Source organism: Eulemur rufifrons, chromosome 8 (assembly GCF_041146395.1).
Source record: "Eulemur rufifrons isolate Redbay chromosome 8, OSU_ERuf_1, whole genome shotgun sequence".
NCBI classification, from domain to species: Eukaryota; Metazoa; Chordata; class Mammalia; order Primates; family Lemuridae; genus Eulemur; species Eulemur rufifrons.
The window spans coordinates 32,150,669-32,176,728 of record NC_090990.1 but is presented as its reverse complement, the minus strand read 5'-3'; the positions used below and the strand labels follow the sequence as shown (position 1 = coordinate 32,176,728).

The window sequence follows — 26,060 nt, the reverse complement described above, 5'->3', positions numbered from 1 at the left end:
ATGAACTCAATAAATCCTTATAACAACCCTAAAAGATTGGTACTAGTGTTCGCCCCACTTTACCCTGAGGAAACTGAGGCACAGAAGGAACAGGTGTGTCTGTCCCGTCCCACGGAGTTAGTGCTTCCTAAACTGCTGTATCTGTCAAGTGCTTGAGTACCCCAGAGGCAGGCGCTGCACCACAGAGAGCATTAGGAGTCAGCAGACACCAAATCATCTTCCTCCATCCCATCAAAGGATTCATTTGACAAACTTTGCTGTTTTTAGATCATAACTAGTAAGTTCCAGGCAATGCACTGAGTACTGGGAACGGGGATGAACAAAACATAGTCCCTATCTCAAGGAACTCATAGTGTAGAGAGGGTGACAAAGGCTTGTGAGTGGGTGAAGGGCTGCCACACTACAAAAGACTCCTGTGATTTCTTCAAGTATGGACACAGCCTGACACACACACACAAAGTGCTTAGAACAGTGTCTGACATGCAGCGAACAGATACAAGTATTATTCTTATTATCTCACGAATCTGACCCACAGGCCTCCCCCTCCTGATGTTTTCTTCCTTTCCACTGACTCTGGAGTCAGACTGCCTGGGTTTGAACTCAGCTCTGCTACTTCTCGCTTGTGTGACAACGAGCACATTGCTTAAACACTCTGTGCCTCAGTGTCCTCATCTGTACAGTGGAGATAAACAACACCTATCTCATAGGGATTTTATGAGGATTAAATAATTACCTGTAAAACACTCAAAACAGTGCTTGACACATAGAAAGCGCTCTAAAGGTGTTAGCTATTATTATCAGGAGTAGTACTATGTTCCTGTCTTTGCCTGCAGTCATTTCACTTGCAATAAAAAGACCGAATTTAAATGCATCTGGTATGGTTAGTTTAAGGAGGATGGGAAGTCTCTGGGACTAAATAGGAGGAGAACAGGTCCCCTGGGAAGTTGGAGGAATAACCCTGGAACTTGTTAATTAAGATCTTGTTAATGAATCTGCTTGTTAATGGTCTATTAAATAATCACACAATGAAGTTTACCGCACAAGTGAAGCCTGTCTTCGAATGCTTGCTCTTTCCAATCCTCCTGGCCCAGCCCTGACTTGTAAAGGTCTCACTTAAGGGGCAAGCCCTTCCCAATCTGACATGGCCCCCTTCACCTTGCCATCCTGGCCCTAGAGCATGGCTATTCTAGCAGCCTAAGAAAGGTCTCTAGGGGGCAGAGAGCCCTTCCTCTGATTCTGCCTACCATCCCCTGGGCCAAGGTACTATGCCTCTTAGCCAGATCATCTCCCTCCACGAAACAGGAACAGAGTCACTGGTCCCGGAAACAGGAAGATAAAGGTGCTCTGGACTTTGCTGAGAAGAAAAGCAAAGAGTAAATTCCTTTCAGTGGTGATCTGGCAAAATAAAATTTCAGCTGAGATGTCATAGATCTGTATAGGAAATGCCTGCCAATGTACATTGACAAAAAGTGTACAAAAGTTGGGTAATTTTTTCGCAAACCACCTAGGAAAATAATGCAGCCAGTCTCAGGGAATGCAGACTCTTCTGTAGCCCAGCCTCGAGGATGGAACAGCATGTAAGAGGGCTCCCTCTAGGTAGAACACTCAGGTATTTCATAAACTATTTTAGCCCTCTAAGACAGCGGCCCCCAAGCTGTTTGGCACCAGGGACCGGTTTCACAGAGGATGATTTTTCCAAGGATGGGGGGTGGGGGAGGATGGTTTCAGGATGATTCAAGCGCATTACATTTATTGTGCGGTCAAACCTCTCTGCTAATGATAATCTGTATTTGCAGCCACTCCCCAGCACTAGCATCACTGCCTCAGCTCCACCTCAGATCATCAGGCATTAGATTCTCATAAGGAGTGTGCAACCCAGATCCCTCGCATGTGGTTTACAGTAGGGTTTGCGCTCCTATGAGAATCTAATGCCACCGCTGATCTGACAGGAGGAGGAGCTTATGTGGTGATGCGAGTGATGGGGAGCGGCTGTAAATACAGATGAAGCTTTGCTCACTCGCATGCCACTCACTTTCTGCTGTGCAGCCCAGTTCCTAACAGGTCACAGACTGGTACTGGTCTGTGGCCCAGGGGCTGGGGACCACAGCTCTAAGACCATTCTGTTCCTTAGACAGATGTTCTTGGAAGGGGATAGATAGACATATATTGCATATGGGGGGGGGAGGCATTTATATGGTTACTTTTAGATTTTTACAAAACATCTGTGTTATCTTTCCTGACTCAGCAACCGTGTAAGGCGGGGCAAGGATTATTTGCCACCTCTCATTTTATATACGAGGAGCTGGGGCTCAGAGAAACAAAGTGACTTACCCAGAGTCACACAGCTAGTAAGTGACAGGCCCAGAGCTTCCAACTCCGTGCTCTTGCCCTGTCACTAAACTGTTCTTCTACTTCTAGTTATCATTTCCTATTTGCGTGCCGGGCGGTGCCCGGCCCTGTGGTGGATCCTGCGTGGTCCTTGGGACTTTGTGGGAGTGGGCAGAGCCAGCTGGCGACTCTCAGCAGGACTCGGCAGAGAAACAGGGAGCCAGGATTCATTTACTCTCACGACAAATATTTATTGAGTCAGGCACTACGCAAAGAGACACACTAGATAAAGTCACACAGGAGACAGACATGGGCCCATGGGAGAGGGACAATTAGGCCAATAATTACAATATAATGTGATGAATGTTTTTAAAAAGGGAATTACATGGGGGTAAAAAATACCACCTCTGACTCTAGGAAGCAAGGTTGGTGAGAGCATCCCCTCCTGCACAGGTATCTGAAGCCACCTGAACCTCAGAGCAAGTCCCTATTTGCAGTGCGTCGAACCTCCCACTGGCTGGCACCTGCCCCCAGAAGGGTTAAAGTTTAAAGCAGAAAGCCAGTGTGTAGGTGCTGGTGACTAATTCAGCCACTGAGAGATTCCTCTAACCCTCCAGCCTTTCCTCCTTTAAAAATGAGCATTTGAAATGTTAAGGGCTGGGGAAGGAGAGAGGAGGCTGCCAAAAAACAAAACAAAACAAAACAAAACAAAACAACAACCCAAAAACCCTCTCCAGCCCCGTCTCGGCAGTGTAACAGCAGTGAGAAGACAGGCTGGCTGCAGCCCAAGGAGCACCAAAGCACACACTGGCCTCCCTCACATCTGGCTAAGCACCTCCAGCCCCTCCGCTGGGCCACCCTGTAATTACAATATTGCACCAAGAAAGGGAGGTCTGAGCACGTACGGCCAGCTGAGGAGCAATAAGAGAGGAAAAGGAAAATAGCCCGAGAAGGAGCAAAGGCAGAGGAAGAAGAAGCAGTTGGACAGATTCCCCCCCACGAAGGAGACTGGATGAGGAAAGAATTGTCTGTGAGCTGGCACCGTGTCTTCCCTCTCACTCTTCCCAGACTCCTCGGTGGAATTCCACCCTCTGCTTCTCCACGCCCCTAGTCCCAACTCCCCTTCCTTCAAGGCCAAGCTCCTCTGTGAAACCTTCTCTCTGATACTCTCATCCTAGATGAGTGATTGCTAATCTGAAGGAGGTGAGGGAGGCTGCTTGCTAAATACACAGTTTTCTAGGCCACATTCCTTGTGATTCTGCTTAGGAGGGCCAGTGCAGGCCTGGGAATCTGCATTAGACATAACAGTCTTCACCCCATCCTCCACCAACACCACCACGAGTGACCTGAAGCAGGCAGCCCCCAGATTACATTTTGGGAAACCCAGCCTTGGGGATGACTCCCTCTCTTGAAATCCTAGAGCCCTCACTGTCTGTTATTTTATGTTATCATTTCTTTTTCATATATACATCTTAACTACTCACCTTAACCACAAGGCTCTCCAGAAGAGGAAGTATTATCTCCTACTCTTCGATTCCCCTGCAAGTAGCATTGAGCACAGCGCTGTACACACAGGAGCTCAGGAAATGCTCGTGGCCGTGGAGAGATGACGAAGATAAGGGGCCAGGGAAGGAAACCACAGTGGGGATGGTGGAGCACAGTGGCCCCGGCTGGGAGGAACTGTTTTCAGTGTGCCGATGTGTGCCAGCCTGGACCGACGGTTTGCTTTGCCCTCTTTTTTTTCTTCTTCGATACTCTTGACACTACATGCCTAACCTCCCTCATGAAAGTCAAGCCTGAGCAGTGCACCTCCCATAGGAAACCTTGCCAAGAAACCCTGCCAAGAATCCCGGGTGCTATGTGGCTTAGTTTAACGGCCAAGCAAGCAGTCTAGGTTCAGAGACCCATCACGTCACTGTATAGGGCAAAATATAGAGCCAAACGTGAACTTTAGTAAAAAGACAAGGACCCTTTATCTGCCTCACTAAACAGCAGGGCAGTGGCCCTCCTACATTCAACAAATATTTCCTGAGTGTTTCCTCTGTGCCAAGCATGGTTTTGGGTGCTCATGGGTCTTCTGGTAGTTAAGATACCATATGTCATCAGAAAGTATTTTATAGTGACATCTTTAGAAAGTTACTTTAAAAGCAGGACCCTATATGATGTTGGTCCTCAGAACCACATAAGCACCAAATAGACATTCTCGAGAATGTCTAGTTACAGGATGAAGTACTACAGAGATCCGAGGTCAGGTCCCAGGCTTTGGCAGGGAGAAATTCTATTTTCACTTTATTGTGAGCAATCCTTGGCAGCTTTGGGGTTCTTTCTTCCACTCTCAGATGCTATACTTTGTCCAAAAAGGCAAACTGCCACGCCTAGCTTCTTTGAATAAATAACTTCTTCTTGATTTTCAATATCAGGTTAAAGGTCACTTGCTCCACAAAGCTATCCCTGACTCTTAGACAAGATTAGATGCTTCTACTTGTAAGTCTCATGGCATTTTCTATTTCCCCTATTATAGCACTTTTTATAGTATCCTGCAATTCCTAACTAAACTTTAAGCTCCAGTAAGGCAGGGACTACAGTCTATGTTGCTCAACATTCTATCCTCGCATGGTGCCTAGAACGATAGGTCCTCAGTAAATACAGCTGATGATTAAATGAATTCATGAATGTATCACACTCTACCAATGATAGCAACTGAACCACATCTCACATACTCTGCCATAGTTTTATCCACTGCCACCAAGAAACACCTAAGTATCTTATAGAGGTACAACTGGGGCTCAAAGGATGCTCCCAATACAGATTCTGGGAGGTACTTCCCATTGTCAAAGAGGGATGCACTGCTCCAAAGTCAATATAACATCACCAAGAGCCTGAGCTATTCTGGCCATGAGCCACAATGCCAGCTCTGTCACAGATGTGATGGTTAGGTCTCTTACAAGTCACTCAACTTCTCATAGACTCATTCATGAAGAGGGTACTAGGCACTTTAGCAGCAGGTACTCTCTTCAAATAAAGAGAAAATGACAATAAAAAGCCACTCACACCATTCTGGGAAGTTAGAAGAAGGAGGCAGCATTTGCAATGAAGCATCTCTGTGGTTAGGAAAGGGTTAAGCCCACGTCTGGTCTGGGTCCTTTTCCCCGTAAATCAGCCTTGACTGCTGCTCAGTCTGAATGAAGCCCCACCAGGTTGGCCTGTCAGGAAGGAAGCCCATGTGTCCAGACTTTTGTTGTTCTAAGGATTTTTTTTTTTTTTAATTTTACTGCTCAGGAAGGAAGCTGAAGCCTAGGCCCTAACTGCAGTCCTGCTGGTTCCTTACCCTCAAATGCACTGCTGCCTCTACCTCTCCAGCTACATCTTAGATGCCACTCTTTCCTTTCGTAGAATTCCTTCTTAACTATGATTTTTGCATTTGGGCCTAAAACCCAGACTTTCCCCCTTCTTTAAATACCAAAAATTAAGAATGTTCAACATCTCTTTCCTACCTCCCATACACCTTCGTGACTGTATGTGGGAAGGACCGGGGACAGGGAGAGAGCAGAACTGGGTGCTCCGAGATCTGCAGAGACGTTTTGCCCCCAACGGTGAGCTGAGCCCTCTCCCTTGAATGGAGCCATGGAGGAGCTGGTAGGAATTGAGGTATCAGACCACTGGCCTCCAGTGGCCATTTCTGCCTTATACATATGTGAACATGAGGCTTTTCAAATATGAGCTGCTCTGTTTAAATAAAAGACTCAAATCCAAGGTCCTCAGGCAGAGGGTCAGTCTCCCACTCCCATCCTCCCACTCCCAACCTCTCCCACTGACATGCAGAGTCATTCTCTGGTATTCCCAAGCCCCATGGGGCTTTCTTTCTACAAAGAGAAAAACACTGAGTTTATTTGTGCGCTCAGGGTAATGGACAGCCCTCTTTTACTCCTAGGAGAATGCACACAGACACTATGTGAGAGGCCTGTCCCCGCCCAACCCTGCCCTCCCTTCCCCTGCTAATCCCTCCCCAGCAGCCCCCGCATCTCAGTCCGGCTGCTGTATTTCTCTCCTGACCTACAAGGCCCCTTCAAGCCCCGTCCTAAGCCTCCCCCAAGCAGAGACAATCCATCATGCTGTGGGACTGTGACACACACAGATGGGGGAAGGCTCACAGATTTGTCTCACATAGGCAAGAGGGTAAAAGTGTCTGTATAACTTAAAATCTAGGGCAGACTAGAAACTCTGGGACTTTAAATTCTAATTCTAGTCAAACACCATTACAGCAAATTTGATTATATATAGTCCAAATCTCTATCATACACAAATTCTAATAACCCATTTGTTCAAATAATATCCAATAACACGAAATTCCAGAATATGAAAATATCATGAAATTTGGATTCTCTAACCTGGGCCACTGCCTAGATATCTCACCCTAGTCAAGTTCTGATCTGACCCAGAGACTCAGTTTCTCTAACTTGAATATTACCTCGCTTCTAAATAAAGCGAAGGGAGGAAGAGGTCAGAAGGACACCAGGGCTAATCCTGGTGGACGGATAATAATGAAGGGAGGTGAAGCAGCTGGCCGTCACAGAAAAGGGCTCTCGAGCCTTCCTCCCTCCCTCTTTCCACATTGCCATAAGGCATGAGTGCGTGAAAGGATCCTACATACATCACTAGTTGTTAATGACCCCGTGTTTGGCTACCCCAGTGCTTCTAACAAGGAAGATTATACCACCAGATTGTCCTCGAAATAATAATGGTCATTATGTACTGAGCACTTAGTATGTGTGAGGAACTATTCTCAGCATTATCCGTGTATTTAATCTCATTCAGTCCCTCATGACAACCCTTTGAGTTTGTGTAATTCTCATTTCACAGGTGAGAATACTGAGGCCCAGAGAGTTTAAGTAACTTGCCCCGAGTCACAGAGCACGTAAGCTAAGGGGTCAGGATTTAACTCCAGGGGCTGACCTCATAGCTACCATGTTACATTGCCTCCCCACCTTTGATCTGAAACACCTTCAGGCTGAGGCTCAAAGGAGCAAACATAGCTTTTATTCCTCTAACAGGTAATTATTATGCTAGGCCACTCTGACTTGGTTTAAATCAAACCCCAAAAAACAAGGTCAAATGAGAGCAATATAGGATTAACTGGCACCTAAATGGGAATCATATACCTGAAAATAAAGTAAAGGTCTCTCCAGGGCTGGCCCTTGCCCCCTCCCTACAGCTTTCTGACTGTCTCTGCTGCTCTAAGATGGATGTAAAGCCATAAGTCTCAGCCTGCAAATGAATTTCAGTGGAAAAAGACAACTCTCATCTGGTGAGTCACACTCAGGCTTACTGAGCCTGATTTCTCATGAGACTGTACCAAAACGTTCCTTCTTCACTCTCGTAGCTCTAGACTTTCCTAAAGCTCTGGATCTGCTAAACAGAATGCACTGGACACATCACCATGTCTCCCGCCAAAAATACAACTTTCATTTCCTCTAGGTCATCTTCAATCAAAACGCATTCCACAGAGAAAACTGTCAGTCAAATATCTGAATTGCCAGATGGCTTTACGTGTCTACAAAACACTTGACTATTTCCAGCTTAAACCGGGGTCTGGGTAGAAAGTTATTTCTAAAATACACACCAAAAGCAGATCCATATTTGTAGACTCCGTGGTAGGGGATGTAACGCTGTGGGAAAACATTTGGGAGAGGGATAGACTCCAATTTCAGGTTTCTAGAGGATTAGGAGAAAAGTGCAAATTTTTAATTATTTTTTAAAAATTTTTTTATAGTTATGAATGATTTTTTAGTACTTCAAGTAATTAATAAAATAAGCCTATATTTGAGAAAGGTGATTTCATGTGTCTCTTGAAAAACTCCCTCCCTACCTTTGTCATTATCAAACCTCAAAGCCTAAGTAAATTCTTCCTTTCTTTCCTCAAATCTCTATGCCTTTGGGATAGCACAGTCTTATGAATATTGTTCAGTGTAATGCTTAAGAGGGGCAAATTGATGAAAACTTAAAGTAAAAACTGGATTATAACCACCACCATCAATATATTCAATACTCAACTAACACTGAACCTTTCAATGTCACTGGCACCAAGGCAAACAAAAATTTTTTTAACACTAAAATTAACTGATGAGATTAAAATATATTAATATATGTGATTAAAATAATAGAAAAGTCCAATCCATTGGGTAGGGCTAGAAGGGGATGGACTCCTCCTGTTTCCGTAGCATCTACCAGGTGTACTGATTCATACCACAGCCTGTCACTTCTGCAGGCCGAACCCATAGTCCTGACACAGGATCTCTTCCTGGAAAAGGCATAAGAGAGAAAGTTCTTTTGCAGAAAATTCTCCTCCTTGCCCCAAAGAAAGAGATATTTACAAATTCCCACCCTGTAGCACATACTTTGAGGTTACAAACGATAAAAACACATTCTATTCAACCACAAAGGCCACAATTTTAAGTGATACTTTAAAAAAAATTTAAAGTATTTTAGCTGCTGTATAGCAATATATTATCCTTAAGTCTGCAGTTCATCTCTAAGGGGTAAAATGGCGCTGGGAAATGCTGTCAAACTGTTGGAAAACAACGTTCAAGTCCAAAAATTATTGTTATTTTGGTGTTGAGATCCTGTGGATTTTACAATGAAATGGACCATCACTCCAAATCTCAAGGATTTATAAAAAGTACATCCCAACGTGTGCTCTGATCTTTATTAATCAGATGGACGTGGTTAATAAGAGTAAAAATAAAAAAAACATTATAAAAATATAACTCTGTTAAATGTATTGTCACTCCAAATCCTGAGTATTTGCGAAGAATACATTTCAACGTGTGCTACTCTTTATGAGCCAGATGGATGTAGTTAATAAGGGTTAAAAATGAGAAGCACCAATATAAAAATATAATTCTATTTTTCAGTTTCCTCTTCCCTGCTTAATGAGGAAAAGGGGTGGGGAGGGAGAGCAAGTTTTGTTATTTGGATACAATGCGTGTTTTTTTGTTTTGTTTTCAAACAAAAAAGGGCCACCAAATAATCAACCTGGGGCCACTGACCGGAAGGCAGCCCCGGAAAACTTCCCGTGGGAAGAGTTCCAGAAATCGCCCGGACTTTAACGAGCCCCGCTGTGCTGGCTGCGAGCCTCTGACCGTCCGAGGCGACCGCGACTCGCCTCGCCCGAATACCAGCAATCCCGCCGATCGACCAGCCCTGCACTTGGGAAACACTGCCCGGAACATTTTACAGATGTGAAAAGCAGGACGGGAAAAGCGTTTGCAACCGAAAGGAGAAACCTCACAGTCCCGGGGTACCGAGGGAAAAGCCAGGTCCACATGCGCCTGTGCACACGTCTGTCCTCCCGCACCCGCACCCCTCGCCCCCCCGCCTGCCCCCGCAACCCCCCCGCGCCCACGCGCCCTCCCCGCGCAGCGACCACTCCCACGCCCGGCCCCCACCCTCATCCCCCACGAACCCCCCCGCCCGGCCTCCTCCCCCGACATCCCGTGGGCGTGCCCCCCGCACTCCCTCCTTGCGCCCCTCACCCCCCGTCCCCACACTCTCTCTTTGCTCTGACGACGTACAGGAAACCGACCCGGGCTGGGCTCTTAGTGCGACTTGGGGGCGCAGGGATGAGGAGGGCGAGGCGGGGCGGGGCGGGGCGGGGGCGCGGCGGGCTCGGGTGCGGGCCGCGGGCGGGGCGGCGGCTGCGCGGCTCTCCCCGGCCTCTGGGCAGCGCGCGGAGTTCTCCCGCAGCCTACAAGTCCGGGCGCGCGACGGCTAGGGCACCGACATTTCTGAGACCGCTGGCGAGCCACCTCAGTGGCTGAGGCTGGGGGGATGTCCTTTGCCAGCGAGCAAACGGTGCCCACTCGGTGGCCTGGCCTCGCCCGGGCCAGTCCTCGCGCCTCTCCGCGCCCCCTCCCCCAAACGATCAATTACCAGCCACCCTTCTGCCGGAGCGGCGAGGGGCTGGCTGTCGGCCGCGAGGACGCGGCAGCCCGGATCACTTCTGCATGACAATTGATGGGAGGGAGGGCGCGAGGCGAGGAGGGAGGACGGCCGCGGTGTCCGTTTCTCACCATGGTGATTAGGCATTCCGGCCGTGCGAGGAGGCGGCCGCCGAGCGGAGCGGCGCGGCTTGGAGCGAGGGCAGGGGACGGGAGCGGGAGCGAGCCCAGCCGCCGGGCGAGCGGCGCGCAGAGCCAAGCCAAGCCAGGCCAGATGGCTCTGCAGCCATCAGGGACTGCTCCCGTCCAGCCCGGCCCCACTTTAGCTGTGCAAACATTTCTTTATCCCAACAAGACAATTAAACCCAGCAGCATGAAAAGGAGTCTCCATGACTGTGTTGGGAGTGAACAACCAGAAACAACCACACACATCACAGGAGTTCTTGCCTCCCGGGAGAGAGGGAGGGAAAAAGGCTCCGGGAGAACCCGGGCGCAGCTGGGGAGAATCGGGCTAGGTCTGGACGGTAAGGACAGAGGGAACCATCTGACCCATCTCTTCTGGTTATTCGCTGGCCCTTCCACAGTGGTCATCTGCTCCAGCTACAATCCAGAGGTGCAGCCTGGTGACCTGGAAACTGCCCCAAACATTCTCCCCACCCGGAGCAGTTCTCCTAAGGCCCTAACTGGGTCTCTGTCCACCCCAGTCCCACAGCCCTTGGAAAGCACCCCCTCATAGCACTCCCATGATGCCAGCCAGCCCTCCTCATTTCAGGCTGCCCTTGGCCTAGGTGGGCCCAGCTGATTTGATTCTTAGGACATGGGGCCTTCAGTGACATATGCCTTTATAAAGACACATCTCAGAGTACAAAATACCATCTCCTACTCAGGGCTTTTGGGACCCAGGAATGACTGTTCAAATACATCAAAGATGAGAGCAATGCAGAACATCCAGTAGCTGCTGTGAGCTGTCAGGTTTTCTGCCTACCTGTGAATCTGCCTGACCACATGGAAGGGCCAAGGACCAAGAGCCAAGCAAAGCCACTTACGGCCAGTACCTGGTGCCCATCCCACGGGGGAGCCAGAAGGCAGGCCCAGGCATCGCTCCACGTGGACAGTTCTGGGCCACCTCGGGCCTGGGGTGAGCATGCATCCTAGCCAACTCCAATCTGGACTGAGTGGATAGACAGGCAGGCTGGCCAAAGACTGTGTCACACAGGCAGGAATCTGGGCACAGGGCAGCCTAAAGAGAATCATCAGGAAATGCACACGATGGGGGCCAGAGTGCTAGGGGAGCAGTAAATGTATAGATTCTAACACGAGGCAGCAGACAATACTTATCTTCCCTTTTGTTGTAGTTTCCTTAATGAGGAAATGTTTATTTTAAAGGCCCTGGGAAACGTATCTGTAGACACTTCATATGTAAGACACACGTGGACTGTTTGTAATTGGTCCATAAATTTTAGTATGATTTCCCTGGACAACGAGCCTTGGGGACTGGTTCAGGGAGTGACAATAAACGGGAGTTACCTCAGTCCCCTTCCTGGGGAATTATGCATCCTCCATGAATGGCTTCTCACAAAACACTTGTCCCATTTTCCAGGGTAAATAAGTCAGTCCTGTAGAGTAAAGGCTTCTTTTTTCCATAGAGCCCAACACCTACCTCAGGAATCACCTGTGATGCCAGGTGTATGGACAGGCCAGCAAACTGCAATCATCTACCAGGAGAGACGATACTTTGCCCAAATAGCTATATTTCTTTCTACAACAAATGCGTATTGAATCACAAAGTAAATCCTGCCTACCACTACCCAGATTTAAGGAAAGAACACGTGTGCATTAATTATACCACGTCTGCAGGCTCCTCTTTCAAATGGGCTCACATGTGGACATATCTGCATATGGATGCAGCGTGTGAGCAGGGGGTGGCTGCAACAGTAAAAACTGTCAGTGTTTCCATTATAAAACTCATTTTTCAATGACCTAAAACTCAACCATAAAACTTCTACTCTAAGTAAGGGACACACACCCCCATACTCACCCCCTACCCCCAACAAAACTGTAAAGATAAATGCTTATTTAGGAATTTTACTATTGTATTTAAGACATTTTTTTTACATTTTATGAAAAAATACTTTATATGGAGAGAACTGAAAAATGAGTCAACTGTATCAGAAATTAACTCTTCAACTTTAAGAATAAAAACCATATACATACATGGTTAATTTGGCAATCTGGGCAAAAGCACCGTATGCTATTACTTTGCTCTCCCTTATCACATCCCCATCCTCATCACTGCCCCCATCTGCCCCTGAAGCTCTCTCTCCCTCTGGAAGCAGTCTTGTATACTGTCACTCGATTATCTGAGAAATATTACTTATTTCAAAACGGTTCTGTAGGGAGGACCTGAAAGGCATCTAGTGGGAATAATCAGGCCTTCTAACGGCCCTTAAATATGTATTTACATAAAACAGACCATAAATATTCCGACACACGTCGGCGTGTGACAGGAGCCAAGAAAACTGCTGCAGACTTTGTCATGGTGTCTCTTCAACCCTTCCCTACAGAAAAATGTTTCTCCTGCCTTCCAAACATTCAAAATCACAAGCACAAATGCTACCCAGTACAACCCTGTGAAGGCTGCTCCTCCACCTAAGGAAAGGAGAAAGGGGCACAGATCCAGGGTGACCACAGGGTGACAGTCTCCACTTTGCACCTTTGTTTCATGTTAAAAATGAGTCACAAATGCAACTCTAGATAATAATGTGGGTGTACAAGCATCCTACACTCATAGACGCTCCTTTAGGTTTAATGCTTGTGCACAAGAAAAAGGACAACACAAAGTACTCTATAAGGGAAGAATATTTTAAACAAATAAAAGAGGAAAGGACTCTAATTTACATAACACTACAATTTGAAATAAAGAAGTTTCCCCACCCTTCTGATCAGAATCTCATTAATTTCAAGGTCAGAATTCCATTTCACTTTGGGAGACAGACTCATTTAATTTTTCTCCACCCAGGCGTATTCCTGTGTGAGGGACCCATCTCCGTGGGGGATGGCACTACACACAATGCAAACCAGGCAAACAGAAGAGTTATGGCTTTGACACTCGGAAAGGAATGGCTAGCCACATCTATGAGTTCTGACTTGACTAACAAGCTTCCTCCTGCTCTGGGAGTCTGACACAGGTTTGGGCTAAAAAGATAGAAAAATGGAGACAAGCTGGATCTGTTAGGTGAGAAGAAAGGAATCTTGATCTCCAGATGTTACTTTGTGGCATATTAGTTTCAAGTGGATTTCATTTCCAACTTGTTTTTGGAGGAAAAAAGGAGCAGAATTTGTCACACCCTAACACAGGGCGATTTTAGCCAGAGGTCAGATTACAACCAGCCTTGATCACTTGCACATCACTCGACAAATGAAAACTAAACTAAACTAAAAACAGACCGACACAATGCCGATACCTGTTCAGCAGGTATGTCCAAGAAGCAGGATCATAATACACACGAGTCAACAAAAAGGAAAAAGGTGCAAGAGGAGCCAGAGCCCAAGTGAGAGAGCAACACTGGCGGTGTGCTGTCAGAGAGCAGCCTTCTCCCTTAAGTGGGGAGGTCTCCGGCTTATAGACGCTGACATAAAAGACACACTTGCAACATATTTCAAAACCAAAGAGCGATGGATTTACAAGGCAGGTTGATTTTATGATGACTTTTATTGAAAAGGTACGCTGGGTTTAGGCAGATGCCTTTTAGCGCAGGAAAGTTAACACAGTGCCTAATTCAAGGAGACAGCCTGAGGAAGCAGTGGCGACAGGGGAGAGGGCTGCAATGTCTCTATTACTCTCCTCGGCATCATAAAGAGAAGAGAAAAAAATGGTATTCGTGTTGGTGGTTATAGAGAGGATGGGAGCACAAAAAAAATACAGAAGGGGGGAAGCAAACCTCAGATGTAGTTTTCCTAAGAAAATAAAATGAAGCAAATCTTTGAACAAAGGGTTGGGTGGAAAAACACCCTCAGTTCATAAATTCTCACCAAGCTTGAAGAAAACTGCTCCATCTACCCACAGCTCAAAAGCTTCAGAACACAATTATTTTCTGATTATATTAGAGCAGAAGATTGCAGGGTTCGGCACTCCTAGTCTACAAGTTCCAAATAAAGGTTTAGTTCCAACTATGAGTGAGTATAGCCAGAGCCCAACAAGGCACTTGGAGAATGTGAGAAAAGCTGTTTCATAAGCAGAAATTAATAATAGTTGTGAACATCAAATACGGAGCAGTCACACAGCTCAGCCGTATCTAGTCCTAAAAGTGAGCCCCGGGATAAGCATCCAGCAAACCTGTGAAATCCCAAGAGAAGTCGGCTTTCTAGCCCTGCAATAGCAAAGAAAACACAGCTGTTTGAAATGCTTTATGGTGATTGACGACACCTTTGTCCTTCTCTGAAAAATAGCCTGATGTGGACAAGGGCTGAGAGTTGTGAAAATAAAATCACGTGGAGTCCGCTGGATGCGATACAATGGAAACGCTAAAGAAATAATACCGGGATCAGAGAAACATAATGAGGACAGCAAAGAGAAGAGGGGATGGACAAGTTTCTCCAGGCCCCCCAAATTCCCTGGGAATCTACACTTCCCAATGCAATGACATTCACTCCAGTACGTCTATGGCACCCCTCTTGGCTCCAGAGTCCCCTGAGAATAAGCCCACCAGGGCCTACAGAGAAAGGCAGTGCTGAGGCCAACTTGCCCCTGGCCACCTTCAGAAAAACATTTCCTACAAGAACTGTCAATGCTCATTGACCAGAGCCAAGCAAAGGTTAGCACTCCACAGCTATTGGAAAGGGAAGCCGTAGGCCCTTCCCATGACCAGGAGCATGCAAATGCCACCGACCTGTTGAACACGACTGCGAGGCAGGGCTTACTGGGGATAACGGAGGGCTCGAACCAAAGTACTTACATCTGTCATTCCGATCCTCTGGGCTAGATGAGGCTTCCCGATCAGAAATGAGGCCAGAGACAGCAAAAATCTTCTTCCCAGTGTCATCAACCTTAAGCGAACCGGGGGAGCTAGATGGCAGCTGTGTCCCAAAGTCATATTCCTTGCCATCTGCATCTGAGAAGCGCAAGTGGGGAGACTCTGTGTCATGGCAGTTCTTAAGTCGCTTGGCCGGTGTAAAGGCTGACTGATAGCTCTCCCGGTCCTCGGTGGAAGCAAAGGGACGGAAAGCCCCCACGCCACTATGATTCAGCATACTGATTGGGGTGCAATCTAGATTTGGGGGAGCAAATTGAGGGTGGAGGTGTAATAAAGAAGGGGGAAAATCACGATTGGCAAAAGTGCCTGGAACCCCACCTTGCCGATGGTACATAGAGGCAAAGGTGTAGGAACCGTTGGTGAATGGAATATGCACGTCCTTGTCTACTGAGACAGGTACACCAAAGGGTCGTGGCTGCTGGCAAGGAATGGAAGCATCACGGCTGGCCTCAGCCGTGGATGCCAGGACCATCAGTGCTGGGGATGCCAGAGGGTTGGGAAGGTAGGATGAGTTCTCCATCTTGAAGGCTGCCCGGTGTAAGTCCATCGGAGTCTCTTTCTATGGCCGGCGTTACACAAGAAGCAGTCTTCCCTGGGAGGGAGGCCGAGCGGCACCTTGGATCAGGGCAGGGAATATTACTGGGGAATCATTCCCTTCTAAGACCTGTAGAAACAGCAAAGAGGAAAAAAGAGGGGGGAGGAAAGTCAGGGGGAGGAAAAAAAGGGAAACCCCAAGTGATCAAAACACCATCCTTCTGGCTTACAGATGCTCGTGCAAGAGACACCACAGGCTTTAGGAGCCAGTGGGCAGCAGCATCAGACCATTTTCATTCAGGAAAATCAATAGACAACTTACTGTGATGTACGCGTAGCTGACTTTGGTCCCTACACGTTCCGGGTGAAATGCATCTGAGCCCAGCAAAGAAAAAAAATCATAAAACCTCCAAATACAATATTCTCTGAACAAATGAGCTTTGGAAGGCCAAGTCATCCAGTAGATTAAGTGGGGGGGGGGTCTATATTTTAAAGGGCTTCCACCTGCATATACCACTCATGGCAGGCCCGATGTTCAGAGACGGGGTTCTACCTATGCAATTCCCCACATATGCATCTCTCTACATCTCCCCTAATAATGCCCTGACACTGAAAATTCCCTAAATCAAGCTAATCTAGACCAGGAACACCTGTACATATTAGTCAGTACAAATTGTACACATGGATAAATGACACACATGGGCACATACATAAACACACATTTTCCTATATCATCTAAGACTGTTTCCAGAAGTGCTATGTGAACAAACAGCATCAACATTATTTTTGATGCACACTCTTCTCTAATCACATGGGCTTTCTATTTCTCTTTTCTGAGAAGGAACAAAAACTTCATCAATAAAATGCCTGGCGTCTCTGACAATATTTAAAACCATAATGGGTGCCTTTGGCATACGCTCTCTAGAAGCGTCTGTCTTCCAGGGGCAGCAAAGAACGGATCGGTAATTTTAGTTACTAATGCACTCACTCTTAAGTAGATTTGTAAACTGCCTTGGATTTGCCATTAACATTTAGAGCAAAATGTTAACAAAATTTCTGACTTATTTTGCTCTGCTTATTGGTCCAGTCAGAGTTGATGTCCAATAAAAGCCCCAGAACAAACTGGAATTCGGAGAGACTTCTTTCAGTTTTCCTTGTAAATTCAGGTTGTACATTTTCATAGCTTTAGTTCCATTTCAAAATTTATTTTGAGTAGGGGATGGGAGAAGGGCTACACAGCAAAAGCCAGGATAACACAAGACCAATACTAGACTTATTAAACTTCAAAAATATACATGAAATAGAAACTTAATGAAACTCAAAGTATAACCAAAAATCACCATCTGCTACAAATCACAACCTTTAAATTGAGTCATATCAGAAATAAGATCTACTCCCTCCCTTTAAAAAAGCCCACCTATATCATGGAGTATCTTTGGTATTCCCTCAAATAGAGAAACCACAGTTAAACCACAGATGAATCCTCTGGCTTAATGCAGTGCAGTGAGAGTATTTCCTTCTCCCATCCTGTAGCAGACGTGTCAATGACTGTTATTAATTGGGAAGATGAGTGGACACCATCAGACTGCTTCCTCATTTGGCATCTTTCCTCATAGACATCATTGCTAAATTACCAGATTATGTATCTCACATTAACGGATTTTTCTCTCTTCCAAATTTTAAATAACTTTCCTGTCAAGTTATACCAATGCAGGGAATGATCTGCCAAGGACAGCCAGTTAGCCTGACAAGTCTGGGAACCCAGCTCTTGGCTGTTTTCTAGTCAGATTAACGGCCACACAACATGGAGGCTTTGAAACTGGGTCTAGGGCTGTTCCAAGGGTTCTAAGCAGCTCTTCACAACAGAAAGAACTACTTATCTGTCAGCAAGCAATGCTGTGTGAGGCAAGCTGCAGAAAAGGACAAATGGACAAATGTAATGCACTGGGTGTGAGGGGAGAAATGTTTCCTCCTCAAAATAACTCCCTCCTACCCCCAGGATTCACCCTCTATTTTTACTTCCTAGATCACCTCATTATGTTAAATGAGTTTCATAAATTAGTAATCTGGCGACAGCACCAGACACTCCAACAGAACACGGTGAATCACTCAAACCTGCTTATTCATTTGAAAACTTCATTATACTGAAAATAAATCAACAATATTTTTCCAGGCTACATCTCTTTTACTCCACTATGTGGGCGTTGGTCTCCATGGGGGAGGGGGAAGTGCTTTTTTCCTTTCCCTTTTCTTTCTTACCCCCGCCTCATATTAACAACTTGTATAGATGAAGCTTCAGCAGACCACAGTCATTATGAAAATCTATAGTTAATACACTCCCAATGTCAAAATGTCATGAGTTTAAACACAGAACCCAAAATAAGAAAACTAACCGACCCTCTTAATTAAAAAAATATGGATTGTAAGATAATCAGCTTGATGGAGCATTTGGGTGACTGTAAAGAACCAGGCAAAGGGAAAGTAAGTAACTGTTACTTTTCTGCCTCTATGCTGATTTTTTTTAATTTAGCACTTCGTGCAAATCCAGATTAAAATAACTCCAGCTATTGATCCGAGCAGTGGAATTGACATTAATTTTAGTTCACTTCTCACTTTGCAAAGGGATCAATAGGAAGTAATAACAGCTGACATCCCCGCTGAAAGGAGGAGAAAGAAGGGCTGAAGACAGAAATCGAAAAGCAACCAAATAAATCATCAGCTACTTTTCCACGGCATCAGACAAACTCCAAACAGATTGCAAAAAGTCTTTGTTGAATTAACTAAACAAGGAGGAGGGATCAATCCACGAAGCTAAATAAATTGTCTGGCAGGCAGTGAGGTTGGACGGAGGGACCAACAAATATTGAGTTTTAAAAATTTCAAATCCTTGACGTGATGGGTTTGGTTCAGTTCTGTATGTGTGGGAGTTTGTTTGTTTGTTTCTTAAATCACACACCCGACCCTGGTTTAAGGTGATTACAAAACGCCAGCTAACTGAATAATTAGTGAGATTACTAATTGCATGGTTAAACATGCCAGAACTAAGACAAATGAAACGAAGAAGCCGGCGTTTGGAACGTGAAAATGTCTGAGGCTGGGCTGATGCGCAGCGCGTCGCGCTCTGCGGCGCGAACTAGTCACTTTTGCACAGAAAAACCGAAAGCCAGAGAGAAAGTCCCAGAGCGTGGGCAATCTCCCACCCCAGCCTCTGCCCATCCCTGTCCAGTCTGGGCTTCCTGACTCGCGCCCGGCATCGGCGCAGAAGGAAGCGGTGTTGCCGCTGCTGCTGCTGCTGCTGTTGCTGGGAGCCAAACCCACTTGCAAATGACTGCCACAAAGAAAGCTGCAAAGGGCGCTTTCCCGGAGCCGAGCTCAGGGCGCCCACCAAACTACGACTCTGCTGGCAATTAAAATGCACACACAACGCTCCTCTGCTTATTACAACAGGTGACATTTTTGTGGTCTCTGAACCGTTTCCAAAAGCCAGAAATTAAAATAATAGAACAAATTAAACGATATTTTTCCTTTGCATAAATAAACTTTTAAAAAATTAACAGGGAACTTAGAAAGCAAAGAACAATAGGAAATGAGGCCAGAGTAGTAGGGGGTTGTGAGGAACCAAGGAAAGAATTTTTTTTTTTAAGTTCACAGACTTCTTCGCTTGAAGAGAATTCCCGCACACCAAATGCCCAGGAGGTATTTGCAAACACCACTCTAACAGAAATTTCACTACCATCTGCGAGAGCTCAGGGAGCACAAGGCTAATATGCTGGGGCCGACGCCTGTGGCTCAGACATGGCCGGGTATCAGTCCCAGACTTGGACCCAGATTCAGGCCCAGCTTGGCCAACGGGTGTGAATACGAGACAGACCCGGCCGGTCCGAGCGCGCGGGGCCGCAGGGCTGCCGGCGCCACTAGCGGGTGCAGAAATCAGCCCGGTAGAGTCTCGACCGGAAAAACCAACTCTTTTAGGGAAAACGGGGGAAGAAGAGGTGAAGGCGAAACCTACATAAACTTGGGGCCAATGCGGAGCCGAGCCCACTGCTCTGGCCTGACCTCTCCCTCTGGCTCTCGATCGCCTTTGTACAAAGAATACTTTAGGTCTCAACAACCTCCGCACGAAACAATCTGCTTATAACTTTGGGGAACCAAGGTGCTGGTCCGGGAAGAACCGACAAGTGCAAGGGGCCCTGGTCCGCAGCTGCGCAGGGCTGGCGGGGCAGGGGCTCGAAGCAGCCTGCCTTTGACCAAAGTCCAAGGACCTCGAGCCCCTGAGCAGCCCCGCCCCGCGGGTCACCCGGGTCCCGCTGCCGCGCGCCACCGCTTCAGCGGGCAGCCACCGGCTCCTCCACTCCCGCTCTCTTGCCATTGCGGGCCGGCGCGGGGCTGCCGGGCCCTTCCGGTTCCTGGAGTGCGGGCGTGGGGTGTGGGAGGGTTCTGCCGCCGGCGTTACGGCCGCCCGGCCGCCGCACACGGCGCGGCTCGCAGAACAGGTGTGTGTTCCCGCTCGCTCCGCGCCCGGCCCCGGCCCCGGCCCCGTCGATCAGCGGCGCGGCGCCGCCCTGTCCTCGGCCTTCCCCCACCTTGCCCCGGAGCACAGCAAGCGAACTCACGCCACTTTTGCGGGGTCTCTGTGGGCTAGGAGGGATCGGGAACGGAAGACGCCCGCAGCGCTTTTCCTCGACGCTCTTTCTTCCTTTTCCCCAGCTGCTCATTTCCCCTCTGCAGGCAGAGCCCGCGAGACGGAAAGAGGAGGAGGCCAGGCAAGGCGCAGGCCCCCTACCCGCTCTGCTCCCCCCAGTCCCACTCGCTGCTTCCTCACCGCCCGCCTCTTTATTTTTCCTTTCTTCCCCTTTGCCCCTCAAGCCGAGTCCGGAGCGGAGGCGAGAGGCAAGACGTGGCTGCTGGGCGTCGTGGGCAGGGAGCGCCAGTGCTTTCCCTCTCAGTTGCTCCCGGGGCAGGGAGACGGCGCAGGCGGGAGACTCAGGACGACCCGGGCCCGCCAGGCAGGGCTGCGCCCCACACCGATGGCCCCGGCCCCGCGCACCTACCCGGTGCAACGCGCGCCCGGCTCGCGGCCCGCACCCGGGCCTCCGCTGGAGCCGCGGCCAGGACCCGAGAATGTAGCGTGTTCTTAACGGGAGGCAAGAGCTCTTCCTCTGCCTCCTGCCTCCGGGCAGCCCGAGACCCCGCTACCTCGGGGGTCCCGGCCGCCCTCGCCAGCCGGGGTCCACCCAGGCCGCGAGCTTTCGGAGGGGCTCCTGAAGCGAGGACGAACCGGGCATCCCCTCGGATGGCCTCACCACCGTGGGCGGCCTCGCCCGGGGGGCCACACGGAAGCTCTCCGCCCAAGTTTGTTGTGCACTGGAAGAAAAGGCTTTCTCTTACAAAGCACAAAGGCGAAACGCCCAGGCCGAGCCCTGAAAAGCCCTGGGTTGGGGCAGGGGTAGGGGCAGGAGGCTCCGGAGCTTGGTGGTAGGGCTAGGCTCCGGGCAGAGAAGGTTGCTCGGCCCCGGGCTGACAGGCGCGGCGGCGGCGGCCGCAGGTCTGCAGCGACCGGCGTGCTCGCTGAAAAGTTTTGTTCTCAAGTCGGAAGAAGAGAAATTGTTACTCAGTTTAAGGCAGATCTAAGATAAAAATAAAACTACAAAAAGAGCAATGCCCCCCAGTCTACACGATCATCCTCCCGCCTCGCTCCGTAGAAGCCCTGGGAGAGAGGGTCCTGACCCCGAAAATCCCAGGAGACCCCACGGGTCGGGCTGCTCTAAGGCCAGGCCGGTCCAGCCCAGCGGAGCGGGGAGTTCACCGGTGGCATTTAGAAAGGTCCACCTCTGTGCCAGCACCTGCCTCATTCCTGCCCGCAGAGGATTCCCCCATCCCGCTCCACTTCCCTCCCTCCACACCCTTCACACCCGCCCCCGCTAGAAAAAAGTAAGCCGAGCCCCCGGGCCCAAGGCTCCCCAACCTATCCTGGGGTACCCCACTGGGCCGGCTGTGCGTTGGGTGGGGGCGGTCGCAGCCGCTTCTCACTCGATCGCCGCAGCCCGACCCTGCCCGCCGCCTCGGGCTCCCCAGTGAGTACCACCCAGCCCCTGCCCCGCCGGAAATCCCCGCGGGGTACACAGGGGAGCCCGGAAATCGCCGCAGGGTACACGGGGGAGCCTGGCTAGGGCTTTCTCGCGATCGACCCAAACAAAGTGGGAATGGGGCTTATTAAAAGATGGAGTAAAGAAGTCCTGCTCCCTTCCCGTGCTGTCCCCTCACCCTCCCTACCAGTCCAATTCTCGCGTCTGGTCCCTCCCCCTTGCACCCCCCCCCCAATAAAACACATTAAGGAAAACTCAAGACAGAAAGTTTGAGTGAGGCAGCGCACGGAGCGCGCAGGCACCGATACCGCGAGGCTCTGTCGCGACGATCTAAGACGCGCCAGTCCAGGTCCCAGCCCCTGCCCCTGTCGGGTGGAACCGCCCGAATCCCTAGGAAACGGACCCGGAAAGTTAGCCAGGTTCCTGAACAACCCGGCCGCCCTCGCACCCACCCCTCGTGTGTACGCACACACATCCACACCCCTTTCCGATCTCCATACTTGCCGTGGAAATTCCGTGGGAGAACCGTCGCACTTTTCAGGACACGGGGGGAAAAAGGCGGAGAGTGTGGTGCATGAAAAGTCCCGGGTGCGCAGAGCCGGTGGAGGCAGCGGCGGCGGCGGCGGCGGCAGCGGCAGCAGCAGCAGTAGGCGGCTGGCCCCGGGTTTGTGCTCGCGAGCTGCCTGGGATTGCATGTACAGATCAAGAGACTCGGTTGGCGTGAGAGAAGGAGCAGTGCTGCCTCTCAGCGCTGGCTCTAATCAGTGAATGAGCCTCCACTCTCTCAGGGACTCGGAGACACACGCGCGCGCGCGCGCACACTCACACACACACACGCGCGCACACATTCTCTCACACTCACACACATACAGGCACTCTGAGCACTGAATACATTAGGGCACTAAGGGACTCTGGGAAATGGAGTCCAGACCCAGGGCACTCCCGGAGCAGACCTGCTGGCCCTCACAAAAGAGCGTGGAAGTCTTGGGGTCGCAGGCATGGTGGAAAGTGAAGAGAGCGTTCGCTTTTGTTTACATCCCTCTTCCTCCACCCCCAAAGGTCTCAGTGAATGGTTTGGTGCTCTTCTTTCTTTCCTGAACCCAAAGTGACCAAGAGTAAATTGGGTAAATCTTTAAGGCTGACTGCTGCTTAAATGAGCCCCAAATCCTGGCTCCCTCGTAAACTCTACCTTTTTCCAGAAAAATCTTACCTGCTGCTTTGGTCCTGGAATGTTTCATTGGATCTTTGCCTATAATAATAAAATAATAAATGAGTATTAATAAAACTCTAACTTTGAGGGGGCGTGGAGAGGGCCTAGTTTAGCACCCAGATTTGAGAATAAAAATTTGTATTGATGTTTTACCAATGTTTATATTACAGTGCTTTCTTTTCGAATCGTTATATATATCTCATCCTATAGTTCACCAAGCACCGAAAGATAAATAGGAGAAATGGATACAGAACTAACATTCCTGAGTGCTATCTAGGAGCCAGTTTATGGGACTAAATGCCTTTACATAATCTCATTTAATCCTTAGATTAATTCTGGAGATAATGTTATCACTGGTTTATAGAAGAGGAAACTGAGGTTGAAAGGGATTTGTAATGTGCCCATGGGAACATGGTTAACAGGTCTAAGACAGCAGGTGGTTCTAGCTTAGAAAACAAAGCCCAACCAAAATCTAATCCTGGTTTAAGAAATAATTTCTTTGTTTTGTGGCTCAGTTTCTAAAACCTCAGACTTCTCATGTGGAAAGAAAGGGAGGGAGGGGGGACTACATACTGATCATCTACCCTGGAAAGAACCATATAGGATTACAAATTATCTGCCTAAAAAAGAATAAGACTCAAAGTCTCATTCTTGCTATTCTTTCATGGTCCTTTTTTTCTTACGTTTAACGTTAAGGTAGCATCTAAGTATTATGTATGCTGAGGTATACATGTGTTGTTTGTATTTAGAATTTTTTAATTAGCAACTTTTTAAATAGATGATTAGTGTGATCACCTAAAGTTCTATGTTTATGACTACTCTGTCTCTATAATTCATAGGATTGGGATTGCTTGTTTAGGAACCTCTATCCATGTTTAGTCATTCACTTATATACCAGCATTTATTACGTTAGGTTCTATTCTTTCCACTAGATTGTTCTCTCCTGCTAGATTGTAAACGTCATGAGTGTAAGAACCATGTTTGTTTTATTCAACATTATACCTTCAGCACCTAGTGGCGTCAGTTTCTTAGTTGAATGAATAAATGAGGATATAAAAATGAACAAAATTCCTGTCCCCAAAGAGTTCACCATCTAGTAAGGATACAAAGAAAGAGTTAGAAATCAATTTGATGACCACTGTAATTAGGGTTACCATATCATTTATTGATCTGAGAAAAATTGATTATAAAGGGGGGCCCTTTTAGTAATTATGCTGGGGTGACAAGTGTGAACAGGGACTATCCTGGGCCAAGCAGGTTGAATGGTCACCCTAGCCACATAGGGTGTTTCATTCATCTATTTAACAAGCATTTATTGAGAGATCTCTTTTGTGTTATGTTAAAGGAATCATAAGCCACTTGATTTCCCTAGAAGTAGGAGCATTGAGCCGCAGGAGACAGGCAGAAGTGGCCAAATCACAAAAGGTTTTGTATGCTAAGCTAAGATATGTGGACTTTATCCTACAGATGATGAGAAACCCCTACTGAGGGTTTTTTAGGGGTGTGACAGGGTAGGATTTCTGCTTAAAGACACGCACTATTTGCTGGGTGGGCAGGATGGAGGTTAGACAAGAGGCAGGGAGACCAATTAAAAATTCCATTACAGATAATTCAGTTGAGATGTAGTAGGGCCTGAACCAAGGTACCGGGGCAGTGAGAATGGAGAGGCGGAGAGACATTGCAGTGAGATCTATAAGGAAGAATCAGCAGGATTTAGCCACTTCACTATGGTAGATGAAGGCAGAGGGAAGATCCTATATAAACCCTAAATAGGATTTAATCACTTATAGCACAAGATGTTGTCAGTACTTTAATGTTCATCAGTAGTTAAAAGACTTCCTCAGATCAACTCAGAGTTCCCATAATCCAGTGCACATCCTCACAGGTAGATGACAGAGATAAGAAGCCCTATGTCAATCATCAAGCCAAACATTTTTAGCTGCTACCATTTTAGCTGCTAAACCATGTGCAATGGTCCTCACTACAATGCCAATACTCAGAAACTACATTGTCTATAAGTACAATCTAACTTAAAAACTTAAATGCAAAGAACTCACAAAACCATAGCAAAATTACATAATGCAAAATTGAATATGTACTACCTCACACATTCACAGGTCATGTGTCCAGCAACCTTAGCTATCCAAAACACAATGAAGCAGGAAATAAGTAAAAAGGGTCCCAGAATAGCCAAAATAAACATTACAAAGTCCAGGCACTAAAGTTAACACATTTCACTCCTAGGAGAATTATGCAAGCCTTCACTGAGAGCCGATTTATTCTTTCTTAGGCACAATTCTAATAAGCTTGATTATTTGGCTTTCCCATTTACAGCTGATTAAGATTGGCAAATTAAAAGAGGGCAGCTATTAAAAAGAATGATATAGACTTGGATGTACTGACATTCAAGGACATCTGTTATATATTGTCAAGTGAGAAGAAAAGCAAGTCATGTAACAATATGCATGATATGATTTAATATTTATATATATACATGTATATACATGCATTAAAAAAAGGCCTGTAGGGGTATACATTGAACTATTAAAAGTGGTCCTATCGGGAATGTGGATGTCAGTGAATGTCTCAGAGTGGCAGGGTTGGGGGGTTAGACTTTGACTTTTTACTTCATATAATTCTGTTTGCTCTCAACAAACATATATTAGTTTTGTAATTTTAATATCCATGAAAAAGCATACAAAAGGAGGAAAGGGTAGTGGTGTTGGAGCAAGCACACTGTCAGTGAGAAGTGGTGACCAAAAGTATACGAACTCCCAAACCAGAAGAGATCGGGGTTATCTGGTGTGGAGACAAGAAGCCATATCCCATCAGTGGTCCCAGAGGATGTCAGAATTCCAACCAAGCATACCCTCATGCTTTGGGGGATAAGTCACTAAGGAACCCATAACGCTCAGTGTACTTCACTTATGAG

General features: G+C 47.6%; 1 protein-coding gene across 5 annotated transcripts in view; it reads right to left on the bottom strand.

Annotated features, from left to right (window-relative positions):
• Positions 1-22,795, bottom strand: part of RNF220 (ring finger protein 220) — a 222,745-nt gene extending 199,950 nt beyond the window's left edge. For 2 of the 5 annotated variants that reach the window (XM_069479847.1, XM_069479849.1), the window contains exons 1-2: positions 22,419-22,688; positions 15,221-15,962 (exon numbers count right to left, since the gene is read on the bottom strand). In XM_069479847.1, coding sequence (XP_069335948.1) covers positions 15,221-15,845 — 625 coding nt within the window. In that variant the 5' untranslated portion in view covers positions 15,846-15,962; positions 22,419-22,688. Of the gene's footprint in view, positions 1-15,220; positions 15,963-20,883; positions 21,179-22,418 lie in introns of those variants that run through there. The other 3 variants (XM_069479850.1, XM_069479848.1, XM_069479851.1) reach the window with 3 other exon arrangements.
• Positions 22,796-26,060: the final 3,265 nt, after the last annotated feature.